The 12,155-nt window shown below is 46.2% G+C and overlaps 1 protein-coding gene across 1 annotated transcript in view; it reads left to right on the forward strand.

The window, feature by feature from the left end:
• The window catches only part of scfd2 (sec1 family domain containing 2), a 118,421-nt gene that overhangs the window by 89,324 nt on the left and 16,942 nt on the right, over window positions 1-12,155 (forward strand). The window contains exon 6 of the mRNA XM_083648394.1: window positions 8,887-9,032. Coding sequence (XP_083504520.1) covers window positions 8,887-9,032 — 146 coding nt within the window. The remainder of the gene's footprint in view (window positions 1-8,886; window positions 9,033-12,155) is intronic.

The following is a 12,155-nucleotide window of genomic DNA, read 5'->3' on the forward strand; positions in this document are numbered from 1 at the left end:
TGTTTCCCGCTGTTTTCAGGCTTTCTCGTTATGTTTTCCAAGATAAAAATGGTTAATGTGCTGTCATGTCATGCTAGAGGTCATATGATATTTTTCATGATAGCGGATGACATCCAGGGTTCTTATGCAGTTTGACCCCCAATTGGCTACATTAGAAGACAGGCAGAGTAAAAAGATTGTAATGATAAATCGCCTACAGATAGAACAATACTAACCGATGTTTTGGAAATCATTTCAACCCTTTACAGTAATGTGATAAGGTAGACACATATATGCTAGAACTGTCACAATGTAGTTGGCTGGTTGTTGTTTTGGGTTTTTTTTATGAAGCTTTTTGTGAGTTTCATGCTTGATCATCCTTCCTTACACAGGGTCTTGGCTGACAGCATTAAGTGTTCAACTTGTCTTTGATGGTGATGACAGCCATCACTCCTCCCTCTGCAGGTCTTTTTTTTTTTTTTTATCCCTATCCAGGTCCACTCATTCGTGATGATACATTCCTCATAGGTCCTCTGGTTGGTTAACTCCACATTTTAACGTCACAGACTACGTGCACAGCCCTCTCCCTCCCTACCAGGACTTCCAGGTAGCTAATGCTCACCTCCGGGCAGCTCTGTTAGACATCGTTAAGAAATCTCTCAACCGTTTCCTGCCTGACCTCTCATTGATCTCCGTAACAGAACTCTCCCTCTCTCTCTCTCTCTCTCTCTCTCTCTCTCTCTCTCTCTCTCTCTCTCTCTCTCTCTGTTGGGCAGGGTGACAGGATCCAATCTGGTGCTGATGACTGAGTGAGGGCCACATATTACCCTTTCATTGTATAAGTGAGCTGGCAGCTGTTAAAGGAACACTCCGCCCATTTTCAACCAGCTTTGTATCATTAGAACATCAGTAGTATATCAGAAAACTGTAAACGGTTTTGAAGTCTGTCATTTAATTTGACAGTTATTGAGTGTTAAAGTGTGGACCACTGACATCACTGGTCCACACTAACTCAAATTAATAACTCGTTAACTAAAATCAAATCTCAATAACTGTCAAACTAGATGAATGATGAATAGTTTGACAGTTATTGAGAGTTGATTTGAGTTAATGAGTTATTAATTTGAGTTAGTGTGGACCAGTGATGTCAGTGGTCCACACTTTAACACTCAATAACTGTCAAATTAAATGACAGACTTCAAAACCGTTTACAGTTTTCTGATATACTACTGGTGTTCTAATGATACAAAGCTGGTTGAAAATGGGCGGAGTGTTCCTTTAAAGAGAGTGGTTTTGGGAAGTCAGTATTTTATTAATAGAGGTTTTTCACAGCAGCAAAAGACAGACAGACCTGTTAGAACAAAGAACAACATGTACACATTGGTCATCCCCATCACACGCACCCGTTTGGCAGTAGACAAAATCATATGAAGACACCTTTAGTCCTGTTCCTTGGTTGGCTGGTTCCCTCGTCTGGAAGTCATTCAAGTCAATGGGTTTTATATGTTTTTGGTTAAGATGCCTGGAATAAGGTCTGTGGTTAACAAAAGTTTATGAAACATGAACATTGTGTTTAGCAAGATAATCTTCACAAATGAACACCATTTGTATGATTTTTTGAAGTGTTTTCTGGCGATCGCTTCAACAACAACAAAACATAAAAGTGGTGTTCATTTGTGGAGATTATCTTGCTGAACACAAAGATCTCAGTATCATAAACGTTTGTTAACCGCAGAATTTATTTCAGGCATCTAACCAACAACCAATTCAAAAACCTCACCGGGTTGGCCCCCTAAAATTACTATTGCAAGAGAATTCAGTATGTACATATTTTTGAACACACGCAAATATAAATATGAAAGACAGTGTGTGCGCTCTGCGTGCTGTCTCGCTGAGCTGCCGCGGTGTCGCGTGCGACGGAGCCCAGGCTGAGCTGGCCGGCACCTGGTCCGACTCTGTGGTACCACGATCAACATGTAAACCACCTGGTCCGACTCTGTGGTACCACGATCAACGTGTAAACCACAGGTCGCCTCGGTGCCTGCAACCCAGCTGCCTGCCGCTGCCTTACGCCAAGCCTGGAGCCCTGCACTGTATGCTTTGGCAACAAGTCAACCAGCTCTCTCACGCTACACACTCAAACGGCGTTACACCTCTCTTCCTACCTAAGCCCCAGCCTCCATTCTCCTCACGGTACACCACCACCATACCCACTCCCTAAAGTCAAACTAGTTTGATTTTTTTTTAGATGCCTCTCTCCTCTGCGGGCCTCATTGTCTGGAGAGATAAGGCCCACATCCGACTGAGTCTTCACGCTCAGCTCCATCAAATAGCCCTGCTGTTTACCTCCGAGCCGGGGAAGTACAGGAGAGCAGACCACTGGGCCAGACGCTTTACATTCCTGAAGACAAATACCCGCCAGGCTAAATTTGATATTGCATATAAGGGAGAGAAAAGGAACTAAAGGGGGGGGGGACATAATATAAGAGAGATTAAGGCCTGACAAATGTGTATGTTATCTCACTGGGTTGACGCCAAAGTATTCATCAGCACAGTTGCAAGTAGGATAAAGTAATGTATCAATTCAGTTCAGTTTCCAAGTTGGGAGTAACATCTCATCCCTTAGCAATAAATTAATTTATGTTGCGTGCAAAATCTGTGTATGTGCTCTCTGTGTGCATGAAGGGAGATTCTTTTATTATGTAATATATTGGATTAGATCTTGAACACACACACACACACACACACACACACACACATAGGTGCATGTATTTTCTTTGCTCATCTTAAAGTGTGTTTGCTTATGTAATCTTGAATAAGAGCGAGTCTAGTTTTCATCTTTCATGGTCAGTTGGTAACCCCATGGTGGCAGACGTCGTGCATAATGTAGTCAATCTAGTCCAGTGGTTCTCAAGGACCCCCAGGGGTCCTTGAAGGGGTTCCAGGGGGTCCCCAGAAAAAAGGGGAATAATTTATTTCACTATAAGTCCATCCATAAGTAACACAATGGCAGAATGTATGACTATTTAGGTCATGGGTTTCCTACACTTTCTGTAATAAAACATCTAAAAGCTCAAATCTTATCTGATGGGGAGTGGGCGGCGCTTCAAAGGTCTGGACCCCAGCTAGGTCTGTGGTCTAATTTGTGTCAGTTTGGTTGTCCTTGACGTGGAAAAGTTTGAGAACCACTGATCTAGTCTAACCAATATAGTCGAAGTTTATGTCCCTTTATGTCCCCAATTGCCTTTTACTGAGAGGAGGACATACAGTATTCTGTGAGCCATAGTTTGTCCTGTATCTGTGGCCATAGCCAGTGTATGGTAGTAGTACAGCAGTTATATCACAGCATGGGCCAACAGAACGGTGGGAGGGAGCAGACAGATTCTTCTTCTTTTTAACCTTTATTTATACAGGGAGAGTCTCACTGAGAGCAATGCTCTCTTTTTCTGTGCCCTATTCACATTCACACACACACACACACACACACACACACACACACACACACACACACACACACACACACACACACACACACACACACACACACACACACACACACACACACACACACACACACACACACGCATTCACACCTGGAAGCTGACCAGTACAACCACAGTCTGATCTGCTGACCATTGGAGCAGTTGGGGTTAAGGGCCTTGCTCAAGGGCACCTCAGTCAGTGGTGGTGATGAGGGAGGGGCACGAACACGATTTCAGACGGACAAGCCCGTCTTTATTGTCACACGGTTACACATCAACACATGCACGGAGGGCCACAAACACACACATGCTGACGGTGGCCGGTGAAATTTGTCCTCTGCATTTAACCCATCCTGGCTTTGTCCTTTCCTCCGGGGGGCAGGCCAGGAGCAGTGGTCGCTTTCTCGTACAGCGCCCGGGGACCGACTTCGGATGTTGTCGTCACTGGTCGGATGACGATGACGATCTGATCTTCTGCATGTTTTTAATGGGGGGGGGGGGGGGGGGTTATATACGGAGGAACCCCCCTGGGGGAGCACGGGGAGAACATGCAAACTCCACACAGACAGAAAGGCCCTTACGACGAGATACCCCACCTGGGCAGTAGGCACTGAAGCGCTGCTTCTTCATTTTCCCCACCCACATTTATCCTGCCGGTTCGAGGGAAGACCTTCCGGTCACAAGCTTGCTTCTATAACCTTTAGGCCACCACTGCCCACTTAATCTTCAGCTTAATCTTCTTATCAGGTTCCTAATTGGGAGGAAGTGGCAGCATAAAGACCCAGTCAATCAGTCAATCATTGGCCAGGAATATGGTGCTATTTGGAATAATGGTACTATTCTTTTGAAATACATATATACTTTACTTAATCCTATCAAATCCTATTCATATGTCAAAATGAAAGAAAAAAAATCACCCTGTCATGGAAGTCTTGTTTTTTTGGCAGCTTTGAGGAGTCATCATTTTTCCCGTTGCCAGGTGCTGCCTTCTCAGAGACAGCTGTGCTGATATGGCAGGTTGCCAGGGGTTGCCTTCTCAGAGACAGCTGTGCTGATATGGCAGGTTGCCAGGTGTTGCCTTCTCAGAGACAGCTGTGCTGATATGGCAGGTTGCCAGGTGCTGCCTTCTCAGAGACAGCTGTGCTGATATGGCAGGTTGCCAGGTGCTGCCTTCTCAGAGACAGCTGTGCTGATATGGCAGGTTTCCAGGTGTTGCCTTCTCAGAGACAGCTGTGCTGATATGGCAGGTTGCCAGGTGTTGCCTTCTCAGAGACAGCTGTGCTGATATGGCAGGTTGCCAGGTGTTGCCTTCTCAGAGACCGCTGTGCTGATATGGCGGGTTGCCAGGTGCTGCCTTCTCAGAGACAGCTGTGCTGATATGGCAGGTTGCCAGGTGCTGCCTTCTCAGAGACAGCTGTGCTGATATGGCAGGTTGCCAGGTGCTGCCTTCTCAGAGACAGCTGTGCTGATATGGCAGGTTGCCAGGTGCTGCCTTCTCAGAGACAGCTGTGCTGATATGGCAGGTTGCCAGGTGCTGCCTTCTCAGAGACAGCTGTGCTGATATGGCAGGTTGCCAGGTGTTGCCTTCTCAGAGACAGCTGTGCTGATATGGCAGGTTGCCAGGTGTTGCCTTCTCAGACACACCTGTACTGATATGGCAGGTTGCCAGGTGTTGCCTTCTCAGAGACAGCTGTGCTGATATGGCAGGTTGCCAGGTTCTGCCCTCTCAGAGACAGCTGTGCTGATATGGCAGGTTGCCAGGTGTTGCCTTCTCAGAGACAGCTGTGCTGATATGGCAGGTTGCCAGGTGCTGCCTTCTCAGAGACAGCTGTGCTGATATGGCAGGTTGCCAGGTGCTGCCTTCGCAGAGACAGCTGTGCTGATATGGCAGGTTGCCAGGTGCTGCCTTCTTAGAGACAGCTGTGCTGATATGGCAGGTTGCCAGGTGCTGCCTTCTCAGAGACAGCTGTGCTGATATGGCAGGTTGCCAGGTGCTGCCTTCTCAGAGACAGCTGTGCTGATCTGGTTTTCAGGTTTGCTTTTGTATGTCTTTAATACTGCTGACATTCTCATTAACCAATGGCAACCGCATTCCTCAGCGGAGCTGGAGGGAGATGTAGGTGCCAACCGACCTACTTCACCAGCAGCACTGTAAACTGGGCCCGGCTAACATCCTCTCTGCCTGCTTCTATCCCTGCTTCTCTCTCTCTCTCTTTATCTCCCTCACTCTCTCTCTCTCTTTCTTTTTAAACCACAAAACAGAAGAAGACTGGGATTAATGTTAATGCGACTCACTTCTAGAATCGCTCCGTGGATTATAACGTTATGCTTGCCAAGTTGAAGAGTGGCACCTGGTAATCCAGAAATTGCATCTTATGGTCTATGTACCCTTTGTAGATCATCAATAAACTATAAATGAATAACGTAGATGTGTTAGGTTGGTCGCTGCCTGCCTGCAAGACGACGCATAGCCTATCAGGTCTAGCAGCTGATCAGCAGAGGCAGACAGCCTCAACCACGAGGCGATTGACAGCTCTATAATTTGCATACCGTAATAGCAGTGGACGGAAACACGCATTATTTCGCATTTTCTTTTGCAGATTTTCTGAAAATTCGGTTCAAATTAGCGATACACTTGGATGGAAACCCGACTTCTCTCTCTCTCTCTCTCTCTCTCTTTCTCTCTCTCATGCTGCGTCATCTTGGGTTGACTCCACAGCAGCTCTTTGCCATCCTAGGCACTTCTTCTGAAAGGAGGGAACATTAGCTTTTGATTAGACAGCAGCACTCTCTCTCTCCTGGAATAAAGGAGCTCTTGTCCTCTCCCACCCAGGCCTCTAGCAGGGTCGAATACTGTACACCCAGCTGAGAAAAGTAGTTGCAAACAAGAACACATGTTCTGTCTTACAGCCCTTTTTTTTTTTGCAGACACGAATATTTTTTTGCACGTGTTAGTGATCATCTCAGGTCATATTTTCGTCAGTGGGTGTTTTTGATTTGCTGCGCACACAAAGAGAAGCATAATTGTTGTAGCGATGCCTTTTCACAAGTGCCTGCAATTGCTCTCACAGGTTCTGCACTACAACTCACTTGACATGCATATAGCATTATGCAAAATACAATAGGGATATCGCAACTGGCTCACTGGTACAGGTACTCGCACCTGGATTCTTCCTTGAGCCGGTGGCATAGCAATCGCTCTCTCCTCCATCCAACCCCTCCAGGCACGAACTGGGTGATTTGAGTGGCGTTTGAAGGTGTTCAGATGGGGACTACCCCCCCAGCCCATGACATCCCGTGAGGGCTCGACAGTGGAACCAGCATCCTGGAATCTCTTCTGGGATCTCTTCCCAGAGGACTTTTAGCTCAATTAGGACAACCTGCTTGGTACCTCTTTGAGTTGTTTCTTGAGGTCTGCCCACATTTCCCAATCACCTGCCATGGCCAGGATCCGTTTGCTCCTTGTCTCTCCCCTGGCCCGAGGGAATGTAGAAATCGAGAACCGTTGGTGAGTGGTCTTGGCTTCTTCCTTGCCTGCTTCAAAGCCCACAGCCAACTGGGTAAAAATCTGGTCATGTCGCCACCAGAATTTTCTATCCGTCAGACTTGCCTGACATGAGGATAGGACATGTTCCAGGATGGCTAGCCTTCCACAAAGTGTGCAGCAGGGACTCTGTGCCAAACCCCACATGTAGGTTTGATGGTTTAGGCCTTTAGGGCAGTGGTTTTTCACGTGAAGTAAACTGACAGAAATTAGACCACGGACCCCCATTTGATAGGATTTTGTCCCACGGTCCCCCATATGATAATAAGATTGATGCTTTTAGATGTTTTATTACAGAAAGCGTATAAAACCCATGACCAAAATAGTCATTGTGTTACTTATGAATGGAATTATAGGGTAAATAAATTACCCCCCTTTTGGCTGGGGACCCCCTGGAACCCCCTCAAGGACCCCTGGGGGTCCCCGGACCACCATTTGAGAACCACTGGTTTAGGGAAGACATCGTATACAGAACACAGCAGAAACATAAGCCGGTGTCCTTCCATATAGTCCATATGTCCTGCCAAGTCAGTGCCCTTTCCCGCACGTTGCTTCACCCTGTCCAGCTGCTCTGTTTTCCCATGATTTTCTTCATCTGCCTTCCAAACCTCCTTCTGCTCCATGCCATGATGGCTCTTTTGGATTTGCCCTGCTCCAACTTACCCTTGTGGAACATCTAGGCCTAGCCTGCCCTGAGCTACTGACCTGGCGAGGTCGGCGTGTTGCAGGCGATCCCAAAGACGATGGGATTTCAAGCAAGAAGACGGCCTAACTTCAACTCAGTTCCTGTCATTTTGGCACGCGCGTTTTTCACATGGCTTTCCACGGACACGCCCACTTAGGAGGTTTTCGGCAGGTCTGAGTCTATTGGAGTCAATGGGAAAAGTCAACGTGATCTCAGTTTATGACAGATCCCCTCGCCCCCATATTCATTTAAGTAAATATTCGGCCCATTCTCCGAAGCCACATATCTTCAGAATATTCTGACACTAAAATGGCATTTTTCAGACAGACAGATCAGGAGAAAATTAAACTTGTTCAAGACCTGTCTCTATCTCAGCAACACACTCTCGCGAGATTTGGCAACAGGAACTCATGTTAGCAGGGAGTGATTAGCTAAAGCTAAAGCTGAAGTTTGTTAATGTAGTAGCTAAATCTGTGGCTAGAAAAAATATTCTTTTAATGGAATATCTTAGTTTCAACTGTATTGAGCTAACAACGGACAGCTTTATGTTTATATGTGTGGTTTGTGTGGAGTTTGGGAACTCACAATCTCTATTTCAAGTTAGCTTGCTAGGTCAGCACTAACCCCGCGTCACCAGGCACAGTCCTCTCACAACACTTCAGGGGAGAGGTCAGGTGACCACGTGACCGTTTGGGAGACTTGCTGCGACCATTTGTTAGAATTGGCAAAGCCTGCGGTGAATCATCTAGATAGTAATAGAAGCTCTATCTATGGCGATCCTCCGCCTCCCTGACAGCTCTGCTGGCTGACCGCTTGCGACCCGTTCCGGCCTCGATATCCGCTTGGCGTACGTACCCTCGCGTCCTTGCTGTCTGTCATCATGGCCTGGTGTGCTTTGGCTGCCTTGTCCTCCTCCACAACATATCACTCACAGGATATTGTTATATAACCGTTTTTTTTGTATTTGGCATTTATTTGACATTTCTTCAATGGAGTTCAATAGTGAAGACACATAAGACCTCTCTCTGCTCTGCTCTCTGCACTGTTCTGCCGCTCTACGATATACTGTATGACCACCTGTGCTGTGTACTGAGTGTAATCCTGTGTGTGTGTGTGTGTGTGTGTGTGTGTGTGTGTGTGTGTGTGTGTGTGTGTGTGTGCGTGTGTGTGTGTGCGTGCGTGCGTGCGTGTCTTAGGTTGTACAAGCCCTGAGGAGCTGAGCATGGAGCGAGCCCACTCTGCTGTGGAGGAGGTGTTCGAGACGCTCCGAAGCTTGAGCTACGCCAGAGAGCACCTCAAGCAGCTGCGCTCCGTCTACACTGCCAGTGATGGAGTTCACCAGGTCTAATACACACACAGACACACACACACACACACACACACACACAAACACACTCACAGGCTGCCACTGGCATCACCAAGACACGCACACTCACACGTTTCCTGTGGCAAATCCACAATGTCTGCTGTTGGATCTCCTCAATCTAGTTAGGAGAGGCTGTGATCACAACATGTCAGTTAGAGCTGAACAAATAATTTAATTGAAGAAAGGTCTGAATCACACATTTTAGAGGCAATCAGAGCAACGGTGCGCCTTGAAACTCCGGACAAACAAACAGACGGACAGACATCTCTCCAATTATACTAGTAGGATTTTAAAGATCTAAAAAGGAATATGACCAGAAGAACAACCTGATGAAATGTAGATGTAAATTGTCGTTTAAATTGCAATTGCAAATATTTTTTCACACAAATAATCACAATTAGGTTTTTTTGTCAGTATCATTCAGCCCCAAATGTCAGTATTTCTCAGCAAACATGAGAAAAGCATATCATTTTGTCATTTTATTATTCACATGTTTTTTTTACTCCTGCTGCTCATGGGCTAACACAGGGAGAGGCTCAGAGCAGGCGACCTTGAGTCTGCAGTATTTTTGTCCTGCACTGTGGTCGTGTCACACAGTCACACAGCGCAGCCAAGAAGTCGTCCACATCTGTGTGAGAGCTGCCAGTAACATTCACAAGTCTCTGAGCTTATTTAACATCTCTGTGACAGCTGCCTCATACAGGAACATTCACAAGTCTCTGAGCTTATCTAACGCCCGTGCTCCTTTCTGTGCATCTGATTGCTTTGTCCTCATCATGAAAGGCTCTCAGCTTCTCTCATTGGTGAATGGCGGAGCAGCATCGCCGCCGCTGTCCTTCAGGCTGATTGGATAAAGATGTTGCAGTGGCAGGAAGAAGAAAGAATTCCCGCACACTATCCAGTTACTGGCAAACTTATATAATAAAGTTTGCCAGTAACTGGATATATTATATAATAAAGTTTGCCAGTAACTGGATAGTGTGCCCGAATTCTTTCTTCTGCTTATGGACTCTCTCCTCCGACGCACCTATCCATAAGATTGTGAGGGTGTGCATCGGCTCTTCTTTCAAGTGGCAGGAAGAGAAAGTTTAGTGAGTGTCAACAGATGTCATCGATGACACTTATCTATCTATCTTATAAATTTGGCAATGTGGACTCTGTTTGTCCGGCCTCTGTTTCAAGAATTTTGTCTGGCCACAGCTATGCCGTTTTACATGCGATCGGGGCTGAAACTTTCAGGGGGTGTAAGATCTGACGGACTTTTTGATTAGGTGATTGCCCTAATTACCAATGTCATCAGTGATGTCATAAATGACTGAGGATGTCATAAGTGATGTCACTTGAGCAATTGAGGGAACTGATGATGTCATAGTGACATCACCGATGATGTCATCAGTGATGATGTCATCAGTGATGTCATACATAGGCATTGTGACATCATCGTGAGATCACTGATGATGTCATCAATGACACACACACATGCTTCCCCCGGTCACTGCTCCACCCTCTGCCGATCTGCGGAGAGCCATAGACTAGCACCATGCTTCCTCCGACACATGCGCAGTTGCCAGCCACTTCTTTTCACCTGACGGCGGGGATCTTCACCGGCAGGATCACGCTATCCACACCAGTTCCCTTCCCCCCCGAACAGGCACCTCGACCGACCAGAGGAGGCGCTAGTGCAGCGACCAGGACACATACCCTCAATCTGGCTTCCCACCCTCAGACAGCCAATTCTCTATGAACTGGTCACATAAACAAGAGCAGGACATGTGAGGGGACTAAGCAAGTTGAGGTTAGAGTGCTAACTGTTGAAGATTCTTAGCTCATGGTAGCTGTTCTTACCATGTAATCCGTTTGTGTGTTAGGATTAAATGTACCTACATATCAAGTGAAAACAAGTTTGAAAATGATTTTTTTTTATGACCAAATGTTTATTACAAACCAGAAAACAAGTGATTAACATGCAACAACAAAACGACTTAGTACACACCAATTTCAAATAACATTCTATTACAAAAAAATCTAAAAGAAACCAAATGCAGGGCAAGCTTGAAAATGTTGAGTATTTTTGCATCTTCAGCATCATAAGTGAAAATATCAATTGAATGGTATTTATCTCTATAATTGTCCCCTAGGCTTTCATGTAGCATTTCATTGCTTTGCTATCTTATCTTATCATATCTTATCTTATCTACAGTATCTTATCATTTCAGTCAGGGCAGAACGTTCTGTCCGTGTTCCTTTTATTAGGAACATGTTTTCATGTAAAAGGAGAACAGAATGATCTGTGCCAGCTATTGTCTGTCTGTCCTAGAGAGAAACACTTTGCCATCAGCCTTTCTCAGCATGCGTCACGTTCACAGATGAAGCTGATATCTGTGGGGTCGAGGTGTCTTCCGTTCACTCCAGCTTTCCCTGAAGACCTCCTCAGGTTCAGCCAAAGTGAAGAAGCCAGAGGTTTTGACTTGGGTGTTTTTTTACTCCTAGTCATTTAAGAGGCCGGTGTTTTCTCTCTCTCTCGCAGCATGAAACAAGACCCTGTCAGACACTATAAGCACTGCCACTCTCTGCTTTTCCAGCACTTTGGCACACTGCCTGGTTACACACACGCACACACACACACACACACACACACACACACACACACACACACACACACACACACACACACACACACACACACACAAGCACACACAAGCACACTCAATGCAAAAGGCATGTTGACCTAGAATGACATACACACAACTAAGGCTAGCTGGATGTCACAAAAATACCTGCATTTTATACATGTGCTCTCATAGCTGGAGAGGAAGGGTTTGTCTAAGTGTGTCCACCAGTTTTTGATAACAAAAATATGAATGCCCAGAGCGCTGCAGTACCAAAGTGCACCGACACACAGAGCACTAGTCCTGACTCTCGATTTTGATTGGTCGGTTGAAAAAGTGACATTGATGAGCAGCGCTCTTCTCCAAAAGTGTAACCGTTTTCTACTTGAGGCGCCGAGAGCGTTCTGCCAAAAAACGCTAGCCGCAAAGTGTGCTGGAAACGCCAGGCGCAGTGCTGGGAAGAGGAGTGCTCCTAGAGCGCCTTTTCCAA

This window comes from Poromitra crassiceps, assembly GCF_964638095.1.
Source record: "Poromitra crassiceps genome assembly, chromosome: 12".
Classification (NCBI taxonomy): domain Eukaryota; kingdom Metazoa; phylum Chordata; class Actinopteri; order Beryciformes; family Melamphaidae; genus Poromitra; species Poromitra crassiceps.